At 37.8% G+C, this 20,597-nt stretch overlaps 1 protein-coding gene across 2 annotated transcripts in view; it reads right to left on the reverse strand.

Moving 5' to 3' along the window:
• The window catches only part of LOC132785251 (dopamine receptor 1), a 32,908-nt gene that overhangs the window by 3,912 nt on the left and 8,399 nt on the right, over nucleotides 1-20,597 (reverse strand). The window contains exons 2-5 of one of the 2 annotated variants that reach the window (XM_060791243.1): nucleotides 11,813-11,873; nucleotides 11,247-11,426; nucleotides 7,134-7,263; nucleotides 779-1,024 (exon numbers count right to left, since the gene is read on the reverse strand). In XM_060791243.1, coding sequence (XP_060647226.1) covers nucleotides 779-1,024; nucleotides 7,134-7,263; nucleotides 11,247-11,426; nucleotides 11,813-11,873 — 617 coding nt within the window. Of the gene's footprint in view, nucleotides 1-778; nucleotides 1,025-7,133; nucleotides 7,264-11,246; nucleotides 11,427-11,767; nucleotides 11,874-20,597 lie in introns of both variants that reach the window. The other variant, XM_060791242.1, reaches the window with a different exon arrangement.

Raw genomic sequence — 20,597 nt, forward strand, 5'->3', positions numbered from 1 at the left:
TGATATATATTTTTATCCGACTTTGACCTCGTTTTCGTTTCTGCTGTGCAAACAAAACTCTTTCGAGTGGCAGGCAATTCATAAACAGCCCGCAACCTATGGAAATTACGTATACGTAAAGTGGAAACTTATCTGATCAGCTTTAATCGCATTTTCTTCGACTGGCAATTCATGCATAATTCAGATCGATTGAACAACCCAAAAGAAGAAGAAGGTGAACACACGATGTGTAAAACGCTCTTTGATGTTATCGGATTAGTAGTAAATTAAATTCTGGTTGACTGTCAATCCAAGCGCAGTTCACATCGAGGTAGATTTTATCATTACTCTAAAAGGTTTAGTTTGCCAAGTGCTATGTAATCTCATTATCGTTTTGCCAGATGCCTCAACTTCGATGGCAGGAAATGCAATTTCATTTTAAATTTGTTTAAATCTATTTAAAATATTTGCTAAACTCACGACTTTTACTTTTTTACTTCAATTGCTAGCTCATTTTGTTTGGCTTGAAGTTGTCTTGGAATGAAATAGAGAAAAGTTATGCCATGCCGAAGAATTTATTTATTTATGTGCTACCAAAATTATTGCTGCTCTATAAAAAAACGAGACCATGGCATTTTAATTGTGAAAACTTTTGGCATTGCTGGACTTTAGCCAGAGAATTTCTTTTGTTTTTCTGGCATTTGTTTTTTGTGCTCCTTCTGCTGCTGTTGCTTGTTTTTCGTTGTTATTTATTTATGTGAATGCATTTGGATTTGCAAATTGGAAATTCCATACTCACCGACAGTAGATGCCAATCATGACGACGCAGGGAAAGTAGAAGCTGATGCAACTGGAGACGACGGCATATGTGGGCGTTAGATCCAGCGCACAAGTGGGATACTTTTTGCCATTATCCTCGAAAATGAGCGGCTGGTCGGGTCGATGAATGCCCAGCGAGATGGGCACAAAGGAGACAAATGCCGCCAGCAGCCAAATGGCTGCAATAGTAATGACAGCAACGCGTCGTGTCACCCAGCGGCCATATCTGCAAATAGACAGAGAACAGACAGAGAGAGAGAGTAAGGATCACATCAATTCGAAGGCAAAGGAGCTGCTGTGTGTGTTTGTGTGTTATTCCCTGCGGTTAGCGACAGGCAAAGGCTCAGCGCAAAAACACAAGTTGGGTAATGGCAACAGCAACTGACAACTGGCAACAGAGACAGACAGAGAGAGAGCAACAAGAAAATGGGCCATGTTGTGATTGCGGCTTTGCATGTTGGAGTCAGCCGCAGGCTGGGCAAAAGCTGCCAGCATTTTGGGGTTCAACACACAAATTTTTGGCGGGGTTACGCGCAGAGACAAGTGTTGTTGATGGCAGCGATGGCAACGATGGCAAAAGGTGTGCATCTGTATCCCTGTTGCAGGCTGCATGTCATTAATTACCCCAAAACACTCGTGAACATGCTGAACAAGCTGTGCAGCAAATCGACCTAAACCGAAACCCGACCACAGCTGCACATATAAACCAACACATTACGCATACGCAACGTATGCAAATAGCATGTTCAATGCTTTTTGCGGGGCACTCTTCGATTCGATGTTGATTGACGCAGGAGAAACAGAGTGAATAGTGGAAGCGGGGGGAGCAAGCAAAGTGCGCCCATGACGCACAATTTGCTTTTACACTGGCGGAAATGAGCAGAGCACAAACCTAAGGCTGTTGGCATTTCATACATGTATTGCTGAGAAGTAAATGAAAGGAAGCGGTAGAGGGGGGAGGGGAATGTTGGTGTGCCATATGCCGCAGCATTTTGGCTTGTGCAAATGTTGAAGCTGCCGCAGCCGCTGGGCCAGACATTTGGGGCAGGAAATCAAACAGAATAATTCAATTTCAATACAAAGACTCCACAGCGCACTCATAGTCAATCTCTGTGTGGACCCAAAAATATACAGTTGACAAGAGCAACAACGACAACAACAACAACAAAGCGAAACAAACGGAAAAAGGAAGTTTAGGTAATTGTATTCACAAACAAATTCAATTTCATGTGGCAACGCAAATTGATTTCCCAGCTGCAGCAAAAGCAAAGCAGCAAAGCAGCGCTCAACATTTACTTAGTTTTTGGCACCTACGTCTCAAGTGGTCGTCGCCCACTGTATCATCGTATCAATTGGCAAGTGTCGTCGTCGATACTTGGCAGCCAGGCAACCAATCATGCCTCCTCCAAAATAGCTAATTGAAATTGTGGGCGTCTTTTGCTAGAGCAGCCAAGTCAAACACTGCCCGAACACATTTGCATTTAATGTTCCCCATCAAGGTGTGTCTGTATGTGTGTGTGTGTGTGTGTTGTTGCTACACGCACTCAAGAAATTACAGTATGACACGCAGCTCTGTGTGTGAGGACATCTGCATAGTTTGCGTTTATTTTGTTTTTCTTGTTGTTGTTTGCCTTGTGGCATCTGAAGTTTTATGAGTTTTTATGAGCATTTTGCCCTGCGCTCAAATGTTGCAAACACATGCCGCCATTGTTGTTGTTATTGTTGTTATTGTCAAGTGTGTTGCAGGCAGATGACACAACGATGAAACGAGAAACGCAAAAGCAACACAATTACAAAACATTCCCCTATGACCCATTCTCTTTGTTGTTTGCTGCTTAAGTGTGCTGTCGCTCTCTCTCTCTCTCTCACACTCTAGCTCTGTTGTTTGTCATAAAAGTTTGCATCACTTTTTTTATTGCAGTTTAAAGTGAATTTTATGCATGATACGAGGCAGGAGTATGCACTCATATGCTCTGATCCTGACAGTTACGATGACTCTGATGATGATGATGCTGATGATAGGAACAATGCAGAGGCGGTGGAGAAGGTGGAGAGGGGGGAGAACTGGCTCCAGGCTGGAGCTGGCTTTAACTTTATCGCGTTAAACAATTTTTTGTTAATACCGTCATCATTTTAACTTTGTCAGCGCCTGTTTCTAATTAGATTTTCACGCGCTTTTCATTTCAAATTTTATTTCTATTTTCATTTTTGCTTTCAATTTTTGTCGACGGCGCGCAAATCTTGCCAAGCGCAATTAAATTAAATGCTTGCAATTATTCTAAGACGCTAAAGAAAATACACAAAAATGTCACAGCTGCCGAGCCGAGTCGAGCTCAGAGCAAGAAAGAGATTGAAAGTGGGAGATAGACAGAGAGAAATAGAAAGAGAGAGTGGAAGAAGGTGGCATATACTAATGAGACAAGGAAGGCGCGCGTGAACTTTGACACATTGGGGGCAGCGGCTAGAAAAACTGCCAGTTGCCTGCCGCTCTCCACTTTGACATGCAAATAAATCAGATTTGCATAAAGAGCAGCGTCGCCACCGCCTCCTTCTTCTTAAGCTACTGCTGAGCGCGAGACGGATTCAATCCCAGTCCCAGACCAAATGCCAGACCCAGACCTCGACCCAATTTCACAGGCGAGCGAGAGAAACAAGTATAAAAGTTACAGTCGAGTGTGATCAACCTTGAAATACCCGCTACCTATTAGAATTAAAATATACCAAATTAATATACCAGAAACATACTAAAATATACTGAATGTTATCTTTAGTATATTAATGTAAGCAGTACTGCATTAAAAATACGGCATACACACAAAATTAATAAAAATATACTGAATGTTATCTTTGGTATATTTATATAATGCTACATTCATAATGCGATATACAGACGATGTGAGTGTGATCAACTGTGAAATACCCGCTACCCATTGAAATATACCAAATTAATATACCAAAATATACTGTAAATATACTGAATGTTATCTTTGGTATATTAATGTAGTACTGCATTAAAAATACTATATACAAACGAAATGAATATACCACAAAAATACTAAAAAATATATTGAATGCATTCGTTGGTATATTAATATAGTACTATATTCGATATGCAGAAAAAATCAAAATACCAAAAAAAATACTAAAAATATACCGAATGATATATTTTGCTAGAAATATACTAAATCCTATCATAGGTATATTGATATAGTACCACGTTCAAAATATACCATACACTGCAAAATATACCAAGCAATTATAAGACCCTTCAATGTGTAGCGGGTATAAAAAGAGCGTAATCAAAGTGGAGTGTGGTAAGGCGACGTTTGAAGTAGTTGCCGCAGACACACTCAAGCCGCGCTGTAATGGACTCGAGGAGTCGGCTGTCTTCGGCAGTGGCCACAGGTGCCACCGGCAGCCGGCAGCCAGCACAGTGGCCAAATTCAATTTGAATGTGCGGCAAATTGACCCGCAAGGTCAAATGCAAATTTTACGCCAAAATGTAGGCAAATGCTTTGCTTCGCTTTCGCTTTCCATTAACATTACCGACAAGCGACCACCAAAAAGAAATACTTACATTCAACTGTCTGATTATGGCTTAATGAGTTAATTTCGTTTACCTGCCAAAAACTGCTCGGTTAATGTAATAAACTTTTGATGGCTTCATTAAAAGTGGCCACACAGTGTCAGAGCATTTGAAGCTGTCAGCAAAAGTTTTCTCATTCTTTGAATTTAACACCTGCACAAAGTGTTAAAAATAAATAAAACACAACAGACTGATTTATGGTATATAAACACTCACACTAAGTCTCGAACTCGCACTCAGACTCTCAATAGCCTTAGTCAGAATGCCACTTCAATACAAATGTCGTGTTACATTTTTCATAAACGAATAAGCTTTTGCCAAGGGCCAGCAGCAGCTGCAGGTGGAGCAGCAAATGGCGCTGACTGATAGCGCAACCGAGAGGCAGAGAGTGATGGGGAAAGAGAAAGCGAAAGATATGTGTGTGTGGGAGAGAGAACGCAAAGAGAAAATATTTTTCTACTTTTGGCTTATGCTGAAAATAGCATCAAAGGATTTATTATGGCTCTTTGGATGAGATTGACGGCCAGCGGGGAAGGTCGCGGCCATAAGTGTCTCGTTGCCATATGTTGACAGCAGCCCTTTTGTTCATCTACCTCCCTCATCCCCCCTCCCCAACACTACTCTGTCGCCCCCTTTTGACCCGCTGCCTGTGTCAGTCGTTGGGCCACATTAATTTCGTTTGTGGTGCAGACTTTGTTACAGACTTTGTCTTTGGCTGTCAGCAACTTGGCCAGCGTCATTTTTAACAGTGCCAAGCAACACACAAACACACTTACGCCCCTCTTCTGTTTGGCTTTTTGTGTATTTTTTCGGTCCGCCGCTGTTGTCGCTGAAATGTCATAAATTTTCGTTTGACTTTCGCCCAAGCGGCGTATACGTGATATTTCGGCTTGTTTGTTTGTTTGTTTGCTTCTGCCGAATTTTCGTTGGTTTCTCGTTTTGCGGTTTTTGCGGTATTGTCGAAAAATTTAATTAACACACAATTGTTTACTGCACGAGTGTGTTTGTGTGTGTGTGTGTGTATGTGTGTGCCACAGTGAGGCATAAACAAAACGCTGATAAAGTTGTATCTACTTTATGATATCTTCCCTTGGACATTTCACTTACTTTGACAATCAATTTCGTACAGACAGCTATAAAGACACTAGTTCAGACAGACATTGTGCCAAGTGCTTGGCAGCAGAGGACGAAGAAAGGCCTTTTGCCTGCCACAAAGCAAGCAAACACTGGCTAAATGCAGGCATCAGGCAGCAGTCAGAAAACCAGATATTGTGTCATAGCCAGACAGATACATGGAGCAGTCAGATGACCACCAGCAACAGCAGGGTGTAGATTCATTGTGTTTGCCAAACACATACACACACATAAACACCTGCTTGTTGAACGTTTTAGTTTAAACTGTTTAAGCCGAAAGCAACTGGCATTCGTTTAAACTTAGAGGCGGCAATATTATGTCAAGTGATAAAGCGAGAGAAAAAAAAAAGAAAATGGAAGTGTGTGAAATGGCGTAGAAACTAGGAAAAAGAATGCCAGAAATAAGCAGAGAAAAACGAGGCAAAACGAAGACTACCACAATTATCTGTATTTATTTTTTGTATAAAATCGAGAAAGGATAAAAAGTTGCAAAAGAAAATCTAAGCATAATATGTTATATTCCGTAATCCTAAGGAGTACTCAAATATTTATAAAACCTATTTAGTTGATATATTCCTACTAAGTAAATAACTAAATTTATTTCCTTTTCAACTACTTCTACTGCTCACTATCTGAGTTCATTGAACATACGACATTGAAATGTATAAAGCAAGATTTTCTTCCTTTATATATCACGTCTTTTTTACCAACTGCTCTTTATTGCAGCACCGAGTAACATTTCAATCAGTTGAAAGCAAAGTGTGAGTACTCATAGCACAATAGATCTAACCATTCATAAGCAATAAAACTTTATGTGAAACTAGCAACGTTTGTCAGCTGCGATGACTGGCTGAATATACTTTAGTTGATGGAAAATACCGAGAAAAAGTGAACCACACTTTTGCTATATTTGTTGGTGGACCGCCTGGTGATGCAGCAAAAGTGCTTAGCAAACTTTAATACAGCAAAAATGAAGTCAAGTCAAGTTGAGTTGAGTTGAGTCGATAAAGAACGCGGTGGAAAAGGTGAAAAAAGGCGAAGAAAAAGTCGTTAATGCCCAATAAATCTGTTACTAATGAAACAATTATGTGCAGCGATTAATGAGAAACGGCGCCATAAACAAGCCGAAGCTGAAGTAGAAGCTGATGTTGATGCTGGAAACTTGGAGGCAATGAGAAACGTGACGGGCATGACAACGCGTCGCCTGGGTGGATATGCATGAGAGAAGTCTGTTTTTAATAAATCGATATTTAATCGGAGCTTTCATTGGCCCCGTCAATGTCGCATCAATAATATTTCCACTCACTTGCTGACAGATAAGCAATGAGAGCTGTTTTGAAAGAGAGAGAGATGGAGAGGTAGATGAGGGCATCTCCTCTATAGATTGTAGTTAGGAGTTTGCTAAAATCAATACAGCGCAGCAGGCGGGCAACTAGCAAGAGGAGGAGGAGAAGTCGATGCACAATTAATATCTATAAATTCATATATGAGAGACGCTGTGATGACAGGCAGCTGCTGGCGTGCATATTGATAAATTGTATAATTCATGCATGTGACAGTGTCATCTACATCATCATCATCATTATCATCATCATTTTGTTTATGTGGCACTCACCTGAGCGGATCCTTGATGTGTATGTAACGGTCCATTGATATGGCGCACAGATTCAAAATAGATGCCGTCGAGCACATGACATCAAAGGCCACCCAAGTATCACAAAACTCTGCACCAAAGATCCAATAACCTGCGAAAATTGAATGAGGAGTACGTAAGTAAGTAAGTAAGTAAGTAACAGCAACTATTGATTGATTCGATTGATTGCTGGATTTATTGACCAAATGATTGACTAACTGTCTGACTGATTGCTTGTTAAAATTGTTAAATAACTTCGTTCGCATAAGTTTGCTTTTGCTTTTGTATTTGTTGTGTGTGTGTGTGTGTCCCATGTATGTAAGTGCTTGCGAGCACGAGTTGCTGCGGAAATTGCCATGTTGCGGCCGACGAGGGCCAGAGTGAAATTCTTAATTTTCTCAACGATGACTGTAACTGTAACAGCAGCAACATTCACATCAACAACAACAACGACAACAACAACTGGAGCAGCGACAGCAACAGAGGCAAGCAATTTGCGAATGTGAGTTTTAATACCACTTAGTCAATACATTATTCAAAGGGTATGCTGAACTCTTGTGACTCTTTCTTTAGTAGTAAAGAGAAAACATGTTGGAAGACTTTTTTGTGGAAAAAAATGGCTGCTGATGTAGTTGACAATATGGTATATTCCGTATGGTATGGTATATTTTAAATGATTAACTTGGTTGACAATCTGAAATATTTTATGCTTTATGGTATATTTTAAGTGCATTAGTATATCGATATACCTAATATAGCCTTAGGTATATTTCAGTATTTTTACAGTATATTAATTTCGTATATTTTAAGAACAAAATCACACTGTGTTGGTATTATTAATAATGCTAGTTACAATAGTATAAAATATACTATTTAGTATTTTTCGGTATATTAATGTGGTATATTTTAAGAATAATACCACATTGTGTTGCTATTATTAATAATGACTGTTATAATAGTATAAAATATACCGAATATACTATTTAGTATTTTTTCGGTATATTAATGTGGTATATTTTAAGAATAATACCGCATTGTTTTCCTGTTATTGAAAATTGTAGATGTAATAGTATATTGATATACCAAATGTAGCTGTCGGTGCCATTTATTATTTTTTCAGTATATTAATTTAGTATATTTTTAAAATAATACCGCCCTGCTTATTGAAAATGTGTAGAGGATATCTCACAGCTCAGTACACTTGACTGCAACTTTCTTAGTGATTTCATTTAAATATTTAACCGACATACTACTTCACTCACTCAATAAATACAATTTGAGTACATAATCTTTTTCTTATAGTATCTCCTAGTCGTTGATTTAATGTGCACGTCAACAGTCTGATGTGTTTTTACTTATTCATATTGCAAATTGAGTTTAAATGATTTCATAAATTAATTTCCGTTTCCTCTGTGTCTCCACATTACCCTCTCTCTCTCTCTCTCTCTCTCTCTCTCTCTCTCTTCAGTTACTGTCCACACTTTTGCTGGAAGGTTTCCATTTTGCAGTCAGAAGTACTACGGTTCATCTGTTATTTATTTACATTTGATTTGCGTTTCGCCAAGAATTAAACGATCCCTTTTTTTATGGCAATTTTATAAGTGCATTGCAATTATGGTAAAAAGGAAGCATGCGAAGCACATGCCATCGAAAGAGCCCAGAGTCCCAGCTGGACCAAGCCGGACATCCGGTAATGGGTCTGAACTCTGAATACTCGGGAAAGAAATCGCCAACGCACGGAAATATGTATGCATAAATGTGGTGAAATGATAAATTTCATATCAGATCTCATACAAAGCATTTTGTGTGTTGCCACAGCTGATTTCGTGCTATTTGATGGCACGCATATATCATGCTTATTTCGGGCTTTTAAGCCTGTCAGCCGAGGCGTGTCACAGGATATAGCTCTTTAGTGCACAGGATGTGGCGCATCATCAGCAAAAAGGTTTCACAATGTCCTTCAACAGATAGCCGACAAAAGACATCAGTCTCTCTGCTTGTCGATTTATCAGTGATTTTTTCTCATCGAACTGTGAAAAACGTTGCCTTTAATTTGAACATCAAACGTAAAATGATATGCACCAAGCAAAGAAATCTGCAGACATTCTCCCTGTAAAAGTTTTGCCAATATTCGGAATCTGTCAAAAAGTAATTGATTTAAATTGCCAGTTCAAATTGTTTTGCATCATTATGACGTGCTAGAAAATTCGTTGTAAATACACCCAGTGGAGTCTGTAGATATTGAAGCTGACTAAACAATAAACACAATGTTGCCACAAATGATTTTCGCACTGCAAATGTTTTGTAAGTCAATTTGAAACACTCGAAGTACTGAAATTCGAATGCTCGACTCCCACAGACACATTTACACGTTGTTGGGGATATATTTTTTGAATTTTGCAACAAAGCAGTTGGCATTGAAAATACCTTTTGAGCTAGTGCGAGAAGATGACAATGGATTGCTTTTAGTGTGATTTGTGTATGGCTTAGAGATGAGATAGGCAGCACCTGAGTAGGTACTTGGATTGGCAGCCAGTCAAGTCGAGTGGGCTTCTCAGGCACAAACAAATATGCTAAATAATTCGCAATGCAAGTCTAAGAGAGAGACATGCTTATGAGCATAAATACGCATGGCTTATAGCCATATTCCATGTGTATTTAGTGAGATGGCACAGCTGTTGGCAACTCCAACAGCTTCACACAACTGCCCATCGTCATGTCTCATCTGAATTTTGTATAAATATGCTGGAGTTTGTATATTTATTTGCTGATTTGGTTGCCTTGAAGCGTGCCAAATGTTGTTTTACTGCCACCTACACATAAGCAGCCAAGCAGCCAGGTTTCTGGCACTTTGTCGAAAATAATTTGGCTGAAGCAGCTCTCAATTCACATACGAGTATGTATGGCCCGGAGGCGCCTCAGCTGGCACTCGGCAGCTTGTTTGTCTTCCACACACTCCCCACACTCCCCAACGCCAGCGAAGCATTTTTATTTATTTTTTCACACTTTCCGCTTACGAGGCAACAGAGCCAGTGTCGAAGTCAGTCTTCCTCATTTTTTGCTTTATTTGCAACGTTTGGTTCTGGTTCCATCTTGAAGTGGCAAAGTCGTTTATTATTTTCACGCACAAAACACGGCAGACATACAGCTACAGCTACATGTATCTCTGATGTTCTGTTGCTGAGGTAACGCATCAGTACTCACTCTCTCTCTCTCTCTCTCTCTTCGACTTCCTCTACCATTTCTCAGTATTTGTGTTTGTGTTTTGCCCTCTCATTGAGCACTCGCTGAACACGCATTCATGTCAGCTGCATGCTTCTCAGCGCCAATAACATGTGCTCAGCATAAGCACAAGTCTGCGAAGCGTGTCTTCGCCTAATTTGTCATTTATTTACTTACGACTTTGCTTTAATTTCGCTCTCTCACTCGCTCACTCTTCTTTTAATCATCGAATCGAAGCCCTAAATTGCTTTGGCATAACTTTGTCAACGTCAACTGAGAGACGATGCAAAGGATTGCCACTCGAGTGGCAGCTGAGGTTTTGCCTGTTGTACTGTATATTAGCTAAAAGCAGCAACAACTGCGGCTCAGACATCGCATAAAATGGAAATTCCTTGCTGCACTTGCACCTACCACACAGACATCGAGTAACGAGGACATGCAAGGACGACAATGCTAGTGAAGCTGCTGTAGCTGAGGCTGAGCACTCAGGCAGAAAGGCAGTGCAGCTGACACTTTAAAAGGCATTGTACAAAGCCACACAAGATCCCCGCTTTAAGCGCTGCCAGTCATTTGAAATGGGCTCACACAACCAAACCCAAACCCAAACCCAACCACTTCTCAACTTCTCCCTTTACTGAAACTGATTCCATTAGCCAGTAGAGCTCCATTCTTTTTATTTTTTTGTTCGATGTCGTTGTCGTTTTTTGCATGTTGTCGAGTCGTTTGTTTGCGCGACAGCCTGCAGCATTTTACATACATTGTATGCGCGACAATTTCAATTGCAAATTTCCATAATATTGACTGAGCGATGAAACAGAGAAGGGGGGAGGGAAAAGGGGAAAGAAAGCGTTAAGTATGATACGTGATACTTACCGAGCAAATCGTTGACGCCCGCGAATGTCATCACCAGTGAGGCCACAAAGAGATCCGCAATCGCTAATGAGGCCAGAAACAGATTGCCAATGCGTCGCAGGCTGCGCTCCGTGTAGATGGCCAGACAGACGAGGATGTTGCCGGCAACCGAAAGGAATATCAGCACCGATAAAAAGATGCCTGCGGGCGGGGGTGGCACAAAAAATTGGCAAAGGAGGATACAGAGGATTAGACACATGTGACAATTGGCACAAGTAAATGTGAAACATTAATAAACATAGCATACTTATGGGGGTCGAAACCAATGAGCAAAAATATTACGTATACGTATACAGAGTGTGTTTGATTATTGTGTGTGCGACTGTACAAGTTTGTGTGTAACTGTTTGTGAGCCGCATGCGATTGTGTGAACAGCAAATAATTGTTGTGCTGATGTTGCTTGGTGGTTGATGCTTGGTGGTTGGTGGTTGGGCGAGTGTCTGCTGTTTCGCTTGTTAGACATTCAACGACATTTACTTTACCAACAACTACAATTGACACAAGTGAGAGCTGTTCCGGTTCCTCACCAACTATTGTATCCATTTCAGAGGCATTTGTCCAGCTCGTCTCATTGTAGTACGATGTCAGCTGCAACGAGTCGCAAAAATAAAGTATACAATTATGAGTGTTTCAACTTTTGCACTTCACTTTACTCTCTCACTCTTAAAAACCTCAAAGAAGAAGCTTCTGCTGTCTGTCGATGAAATTGCTGTTAATTACTTGGCATTTAAGTTGCCACATTGAAAACATAAGGTATGCGTTTTAATTAACATCAAAGGCATTGACGTTCCTTGCCTTAAACTAATTAAATATATAAAATATGTGTGTGTGTGTGGTGTCTGTGTATGACACCAACTGCCAACGGAAGCAACATTTTACACTAATTAAACGACGAGCGCTTTGACTGCTCACTTCGTCGTATTGCGACGTGTGTCGCATTCATTTACTTGTTCTATTCTCTTCCTTGACTATCAATCACTTGGCATCTGCGGTTTGGCCAGGTCTGAAAAGGCAACAGCAAAATGCCGCCGCATTATTCATAATTAAAATCGACAAAACTGTGCCCAGCCAGAAGAAGAAGAAGAAGAAGAAGAAGAAGAAGAAACAATGAAATGAATTTCATTCCTTGCCATAATATAATTAATTTGTAAAACTACTAGGAGAAACCCCTTCACTTTCCCTTCACCTTCCCTTCCCTTCCATTAGCTGCCGCCAGCTGGCTGCCAATCCAAATTTGCTGTGCGGTTTTCTCAGTCAGTCTCAAAGTGTCTTGGTGTCTTGGTGTAGTCATGTGTGTGCTTGGCATCTCGGTTATATGTGAATGTATGTGTTTGGTATGTAGATGTTGGCATTTCAGTGGTTGGCCCATCTTTGCTTTTGGCCCCGAAAGCTGACCAAAGATATGCCCGACTGAGTTTAATTCGATTCAAAAACCACAACACAGTATTTGCTCTGTAATGCTCTCTCGACTACTTGTTGTTGTGTTATGAATTGTTATGCGCGTGTGCATTCATTAATTGATGCTACGATTCACTTAAAGTGGAAAATAATTGTAAAAATATTATATATATGGTAAATAGAACTTGCTCGTTCAGTTGCACATGAATACTTTAATATTGAAAAAAGAAAACTATCTGCTTTATGCCATTTTTCACACTGAAGTACACTTCTCTTTTGGCAAAGGATTTGTAACAAAAAAAGAATATAAATTCCAATTTCAATACAGCTTTCAATCACAATAATGAAACCATTTTAAGTATAAAAAAAAGAAACTTTAAATTCCTATTTTTAATTTCAATAATGATATAGTTTTACGTAGAAAAAAGAATTTCAAATTCCTATTTCAACACAGTTTTCATTTCCAAAAATGAAATAATCTTAAGCATAAAAAAAGGAATTCAAATTTCTATTTCAACGCAAATTTCATTTCCAATATGCCAATGAAATAATCTTAAGCATAAAAGCAATATTTTAAGGCACAATTTCAAACGAACACTTCAACATATTTCAGTAAATATTTACTTTAGCAATCAACTAGCTAAATAAATCCATTTTAATCCCCTTTTCAATAGTTGCCACTTTAATTTGAGTATAAATAATCTGTTTTAAGCTTTATTTAAATCCGAAATGTTTTAATATTTCGAGTATTTAAAAGGGTATTTAAGCTAAATGTGGTTGAGGCCTACAATTCAAGTCTGGCTGTAACTTTTTTTGCACGTGGGCCACGTGGCGTATGTGTAACATTAATTTACCGCAGAAATGTAAACGCGAAGCAGAAGCAACAAAATGTAAATGAGAACGCTAAAAAGCAGACCCCGAAACCGCTGACACATGCAATTAATTAATTTATACATAAAAATGCCGCCGCTGCAAAAGAATTTCCACGTTTTTTTCATCGTTTTTTTTGAGGCTGTAAAGTTGGTTGTGAGTTTATCGCCTGCACCGACATACTGTCAATTTTTGTATTCACATTTTCATTTTATTAAATTAATTTGCAAGCCTGCCTTTTGAGTTGTTGTTGTTGCTGTTGATACATTTTATAAGCGGCTTAAAAGTTGCTAATTGTTTGCAAAGCAAAACTTTAATTACGTATACGCAGAGTATGGCATGAAACGAACGGCTGTCAATGCACGACTATAAAGGCAATTGAAGTGCTGTTGTAGTTGTGATGTGAATCCTCTCACCGCTGCCGCACACGTAATGCGAGCTAATTAAGTGCCATAAATAACAAAGCGCCATAATGACAGATAAAGCGACAAAAGATATGCAAAGGCAAAATTTCAGCTTCAGCTCAAATTGAAATTACATTTTGCGAAATTGTATCGTTAAATATGATTTTCGCAAAATTTTGTGAATAGTTGATGGGCATTAATTTGCAATTCAATATTAGCTTGAGTCAACATTCACTTTTGATAGAATGCATAATTTGAGTAATTTGACTTAAGTGAGTAATTGACCAGCTCAGAGCTCAGAGCTCGGAGGCATGAATGTCAGCTATATACTAATTTATTAACTTAGAGCTTGGTCAAAACATTATTATTATTGATTGTCAGTCAACAGAGAAATCAAAATTGCTGGCAGCAAATGCTTGTCAAGGATTAAATGTAATCACAATAAGCAAACTTAATTGACGTAAAGTGCTTCCCCCTCTATTCAGCACATTGTCCGGCATCATGTACAATAAAAGACACTTGAGATTATAAAACAAGAACACAAAAAAACACATTAAATGCTTTTGCATGTTCGGTGGGAGTGAGCGTAAGTAGTGGGCGTGGTTTTTGTGCTCGTAACATATTCATTAAATTCATTCAACAGCTGTCAAACATTACAACATCATTTATTCGCCGTTGTCAGTGTCAGTGTTTGCTGTCTGCTGTTGTTGTTGTCCTTGTTTGACATCATTAAAATGCCGTTAACAATCAAACAACTAAAGTGGCCATAATAGCCACCATCTTTATCCCAATCCCATTCCCAAACACACTCCAACGCATTCCACGCATGACATTTGCCGAATATTTTAGGCAAGCGTTTAACCAATTTCCACAATTAGCACAACTTGATGACAGATATGTGAATATATATATAGTATATCTGCCTTTGTATCTTTCTCTCTCTCTTTCTCTCTGTGTGTGTGTAATGAAATTACAAAAGTAAGTTACGAGATTGAGTAAGAGGTAGAGCAGCTGCTGCATTTAATTGGCAATAAAAGTGCAGAGCGAACGTCAAAGGCCAGTGGCGAGAGGCGCTCAATGAGTTTGTTAGGTCAGCAAAGTCAAAGCTAATTATGTGCCAAGCTAATTATAAGTCACATATTACAAGAAAGTATTGAGAGCAGCTTTCATTAATGTGATTTGATTTAAGTTATCTGAATATTTAAAGTAATGAAAGAAGCTTTTATTAATGTGAAAGTGCAAAAATTAAGGAATTCATATTCAAATAAAAAATCTTTCATTATTGTGATTTTATTGAACCAATATGCCAAATATTGAAAAAAACTTTCAGAATGTAGTTTTACTTAAAAAGTTTGTCTTCTCCAAAGAGCATACAATTTCTCAACACTATAAAAATATAAATCAACAAGCAAACGACATATTTTCATAAAAATTTTGCACTCTTCCCACAAATATATTTAAATATCATTTAAAGCATTAATTCCTTCTCAGAATTATCATCTATGTATGTAAACCCATAAAATAAACAATTTAGATTTATTGTAAAGAGAGCTACAAAGAAACTTTAACTAAAAATATATATCACCAAGACACTTGACATATTTTCATTAAAATTTTTTGCAATATAAATTCTAATAAATCTGCTTATCATATAATACATTAAATTACTCTTATAATTACCATATACATACAAAAAAAAAACCATTAAGATTTATTGCATAGAGCATTGTTAAGAAACTAAATCATTAAACTAAACTAACGTATCAGAGTACTAAATAAATAAGTACCAATTCATTATAATTTATTGTTAAAAACATTGTCAACAAACTAATTTATAAAACTAAATACATATCAGAGTACTAAATAAATAAATTAATTTATTTAAATTTATTGTAAAGAAGAAACTAAATCATTAAACTAAACTAACATGTCAAACTACTAAATAAATACTAATTTATTTAAATTTATTTTTAAAAGCATTGTCAACAAACAAATTCATTAAACTAAATACATATCAGAGTACTAAATAAATACTATTTAAATTTATTGTAAAGAAGAAACTAAGTCATTAAACTAAACTAACATATTAGAGTACTAACTAAACAACAACGAACAAATTCATTAAACTAAATATATATCAGAGAACTAAATAAATAAATACTAATTTAATTAAATTTATTGTAAAAAAGAAACTAAATCATTAAACTAAATGCATATGAGATTTCTCCCCGAGTGCAATGCAAATCTCTATTTTTAAAGCCTTCGCAGGCAAGAGGGAAATCTGCTGCCATAAAATGTTAACCAATTTCATGTTGTGTGTCTTTTGCTCTCTAAATGTTTGTGCCCCAAACAGGAATTGTCATACATATTTAAATAGCAATTCCGAGTAATAATATGTATACGGATTGTTATTAAACTGCTCCAGATGGGGCAGATACCAGAATGAGCAAAGGGAAACGAGAGAGACCAACAAAAAAAAAGGAGCACAGAGGCCGCAGGACTTTGTGTAGGTGCTTAGGCTCTGTTTGTAAAGTTAAATGGCACAATGCGTTGATTAAACGTCAAAAATACACATACATACACCCAAAGTGGGGACAACACAGAGTTGGACACACACGCACAAATTGCTAGCCAACGGCGTCCAAGCGAGCAACACACAAAGTGGAGACTACAATAATATTGCGTAGAAGGCAAGGCACAAAACCTGTTCACAAACAAGCAAAACTGTTGCCATTGGCATTGCGCCTTCCTCTTCCACTTTGTCTGTCTCTGTGTCTGTGTCTGCATGTGCGTAGACTTTTGCAGGTAAGTGTGCAAGTGTAAATATGGCCGCCTGCCGGAAGTAGTGTGATTTACAAGCAATGAAACGACACAACGCGCGCATAATGAGCAAGACCAACAGCAAAACCAACACCAGGAACAGCTCCTCTCTCACTTGTGTGCAATATTTTTGCCTGGCTGGCTGTTTATTCTACTCACTTTAGAGTGTCATTTCAGCAGTTGCGCCACTTGAACTGTTGTTATTTCATTGTCAGGATAAACAACAACAGAGGTGAAGGAAACTAGTTGCTTGCGCTTTCCCTCAACGCAGAGCCTCTTATATTTCAATAGAACACAAACACAAGCATTTAACACAGAGAAGAGAGAGAGAGCTGCTTTAACGGCGAGACCAACATGACAATGCAATGACAACAAAAGAGGATGAAAAACAATTATCTTGTGCTTGTAACTACTGACGATGAAATACCCTTGCAGTTGAATTGATAAGATTACGTTTGTTTTGCTATTACGAAACAACTTTGCAGAGCTGCACAAAATTGTTTGTCAAATGCTTTCTAAGAAGATTGTTGGCAAACAGAAATATTAAATATGGAATTGCAATACGTAAAAGAAATGAGTTGGCAACTTATTTTCCAATAAGCAATTCTTTATGTTGTTCAATTTAATATTGAATTGAACCACTTAATATCCAATACTCTTTTCCTATTCATTTTGTTACCTATAAATTCCAAAGATATATCTTTTGTTCTAATTCATGTTTTCTTTGCTTTGCGTGAACATAATAAATCCATAGATTAAACTTTCTCCTGACTACCTCCATAAATCGATTTAAAGCGAAAATTTCACCCCAAACACAATTTGAAGTTGCAGGAAATTGCACAGCTTGTGAATCGAAGAATATGACGATAAATTTTATGCAATTCCGACCTCATTCGATTCGATTGGACCAGACCAATATTCAATATCTCAAGACATTCGCAATTTTCATTTGATTCCATTCCCGCAGCAGCTTAGCAAAACTTATTAAATTGACTGCTTTGAGTCGTCAATTTTATTTGCTTGGACTTCGACTATGGCTTTGACTTCACTTTATGGAGACATTTCTATCGGAGCAGAAGCAATCTGTTCACTTGGCTGAAGTCAGCTAATAAAAATGTTCAAACTTCGACTTGCAACTCGAATGCAGTCGAGTAAAGGGCGATAATATGAGTAGCCAGAAAGTATTCATTAAACATTCATGCTTAAAGTCGGGCACATGTTTTGACAGCGTTTTGCACTGCGGGAATTGTTATCTTAAACTCGGCGATCGCATAAGCCACAACAATGATTAGCATAAATTTAAATTCGCATAATAAACAAGAAAATTTCGTAGGCGTTTCGCCAACGCCAACTCAGCGCTATTAACAATACATATATGCATGTATATATGCTCAGACTCAGTCTCAAACTTATGCCATGTGCATATTTAGTTTGCCAAGTCAAGGAAATTGGGCAGAAGGAAATGCTTGCCCATCCTGTCCTACTCTTCCCTCTGCTTCCTCGCCTCGTTGTGGTCTGTGGACTGCTTTAGCTCGACTTGCTCATAGCCATGATAATAACAGTGCTAACATGCTGATTTATGCGCTGCGCAAATATTTGCTCAGCCTTAACCAGCCAAAAACAGACTTTAAGAAGTTTCCCCACACAACTTTAATGCTTGAAAAATTAACTAACCGATTGAACTGCATTTAGAATCGAGAACAACTATGGTTAAAAGTTGTGGGAAGGAGTTGGAAAGGAGTTAGCTTAAGTTGAGAAATAAATGCAGATAGTTAAATGCTAAACATAAAAAAAGAGGTAGAACTACTTTGAAGTTAACAAAATAATCTTTGAAGTACACATTGTGGCAAACAGCACAAAGTTGAATACCAAACATTAAAATTGTATTTATTGTAACTTAGACAACATGGTTAAAAGTAAGTTAAAGTTGAGAGAACTAACTTTAAAATACAAATCCTTGAAGTAGAATGAAGTCAGCATAAAAACTGTATTTACTTCAGCATTAACTGCACTTTTTTGTATATCATTTGTCACAAAACTTCTACTTAAATAAGTTGAACAAAAGATAAGCATTTATTTGTTAAGAATTAAGCAATAAGAGTAAACTAAAGTTAATAGAACAAATACACCACAAAAAAATCTTTTATTTTTTCCAACTTAAACCATACTATTTTTAATAATTAATTTGTCAAGAAAGTTCTGCTGAAATAAGTTGAACAAAAGCTTAACATTTAATGCTTAAGAATTTTGAGAAAGAGAAGCAGAATTACAGGAAAGTAATACTCGATAATAAAATTCTCTTTATTCCAACTTGTAAAATACTATAGTTGGTAAATCCTTTATTACCAAAAACAAATTAAACTAAAATTTTAACGGCCTTAAATTATGCGAAACAGCAAGTTAAAGTTAACAGATGAAATACTCAACATTATATTTGTCATTCATCAAATATATATAATACTAAATTTACTAAATCATAATCGAGAAAATTTTGCTTAAAAGATGTGAAGTGAATGCTAAACAATTAATAGTTAAAAATTAAGCGAAGGAATAATCTAAAGGTTTTAACATACGCATTATAAAAATGTTCTTTCTTCCATCTTAAACAATACTGTATTTAATAATTTATTTACCAAGGCAATTCTGCTTAAAGATGTTCAACAAAAGCGAAACATTTAATTTAAAAAAGACAATCATGGCTATCTGCAATCTGCTTATTTGCTAAGCTCTCTGTTTCTTTAACTTAATTTCCCTTTTGGCACCTGCTAAACGGGTTTAAAGACTGAGAAGAAACGTGTCAGTCTTTGCCTAGTCTTTGCCTCGCCCATTCATTTGCAGCAGATGTAAACTGTAATAACAATTGTCAAAGTGTTCTCTCTGTCTTCACATCTATACTGCGCAGCACTGTGCATTGTTAGAAGCTGTCAATGCCTGTGCGAACAATTGACAATTGCATAAAGTTGGCAAGTTGGCAGGCTTGTGCCATCCTTTCAGAGATGAAGCGAGAGTTGAGTTGTCCCTGTTTACATTTGTCTACGACAAGTTCTCTATGTGTGTGTGCACATATGTTTGTCTGCCACTGTGTCTGTCGCTCTATCTGTCTCTCTATGTGTCGCTGTGCCTCTTGTTTGTGTTCATTGTTAGCATTTGGCATAATTAAACGCAGCTGAAAGTCATGTCAACATGGCCTCAGACAGACAGACAGAAAGAGTCACTATGTTGTAGCAATTGTAATTACACAAATAGACGCAGCGACACTTTGGCACTCGACACTTGGGCACGCCCAGAATCTCAGTCTCGCACATCCTGCCAAATTTAGCAAATCGTCATAATTGAGGCGAAAAAGACGCGTCTTGGAAATTTTCAAAAAATATTTAACGAGCCACGGCTTAAATGCAAATGAGCATTTAATGTTTATATAAATTGATATTGCTTCTTTTTTCTTCGCTTTTCTCTCTTTTTGTGCAGTTAAACCCGAACCTACCTTGGTGTTGGCCCACTTGATGGCATTTTCAATTATTAAAGCATTAATTATATTTAAGCCATGCCAAAACTTAAGCACTTCAAAAACGAACATTTAATGCCCCTGGGATAAGATTCACACTTGTGTCAGGTCTTGCCCCACAGGTTGCGCCGCACACACAACCTTCACACTCTGGCACACACACATACACACACTCTACCGCACTTCGGATGCGGTTTTTTGGCTTCTTTGGTGATGGCCAACATATCAAATTTTGCACTAGATAAATAATTAACAGGTTAAAGTTCTCGACTTGCAGATTGCCTTTGGGAAGTAGCTTGTGACGAGTTTTTAGTT

Source organism: Drosophila nasuta, chromosome 2R (assembly GCF_023558535.2).
Source record: "Drosophila nasuta strain 15112-1781.00 chromosome 2R, ASM2355853v1, whole genome shotgun sequence".
NCBI lineage: Eukaryota > Metazoa > Arthropoda > Insecta > Diptera > Drosophilidae > Drosophila > Drosophila nasuta.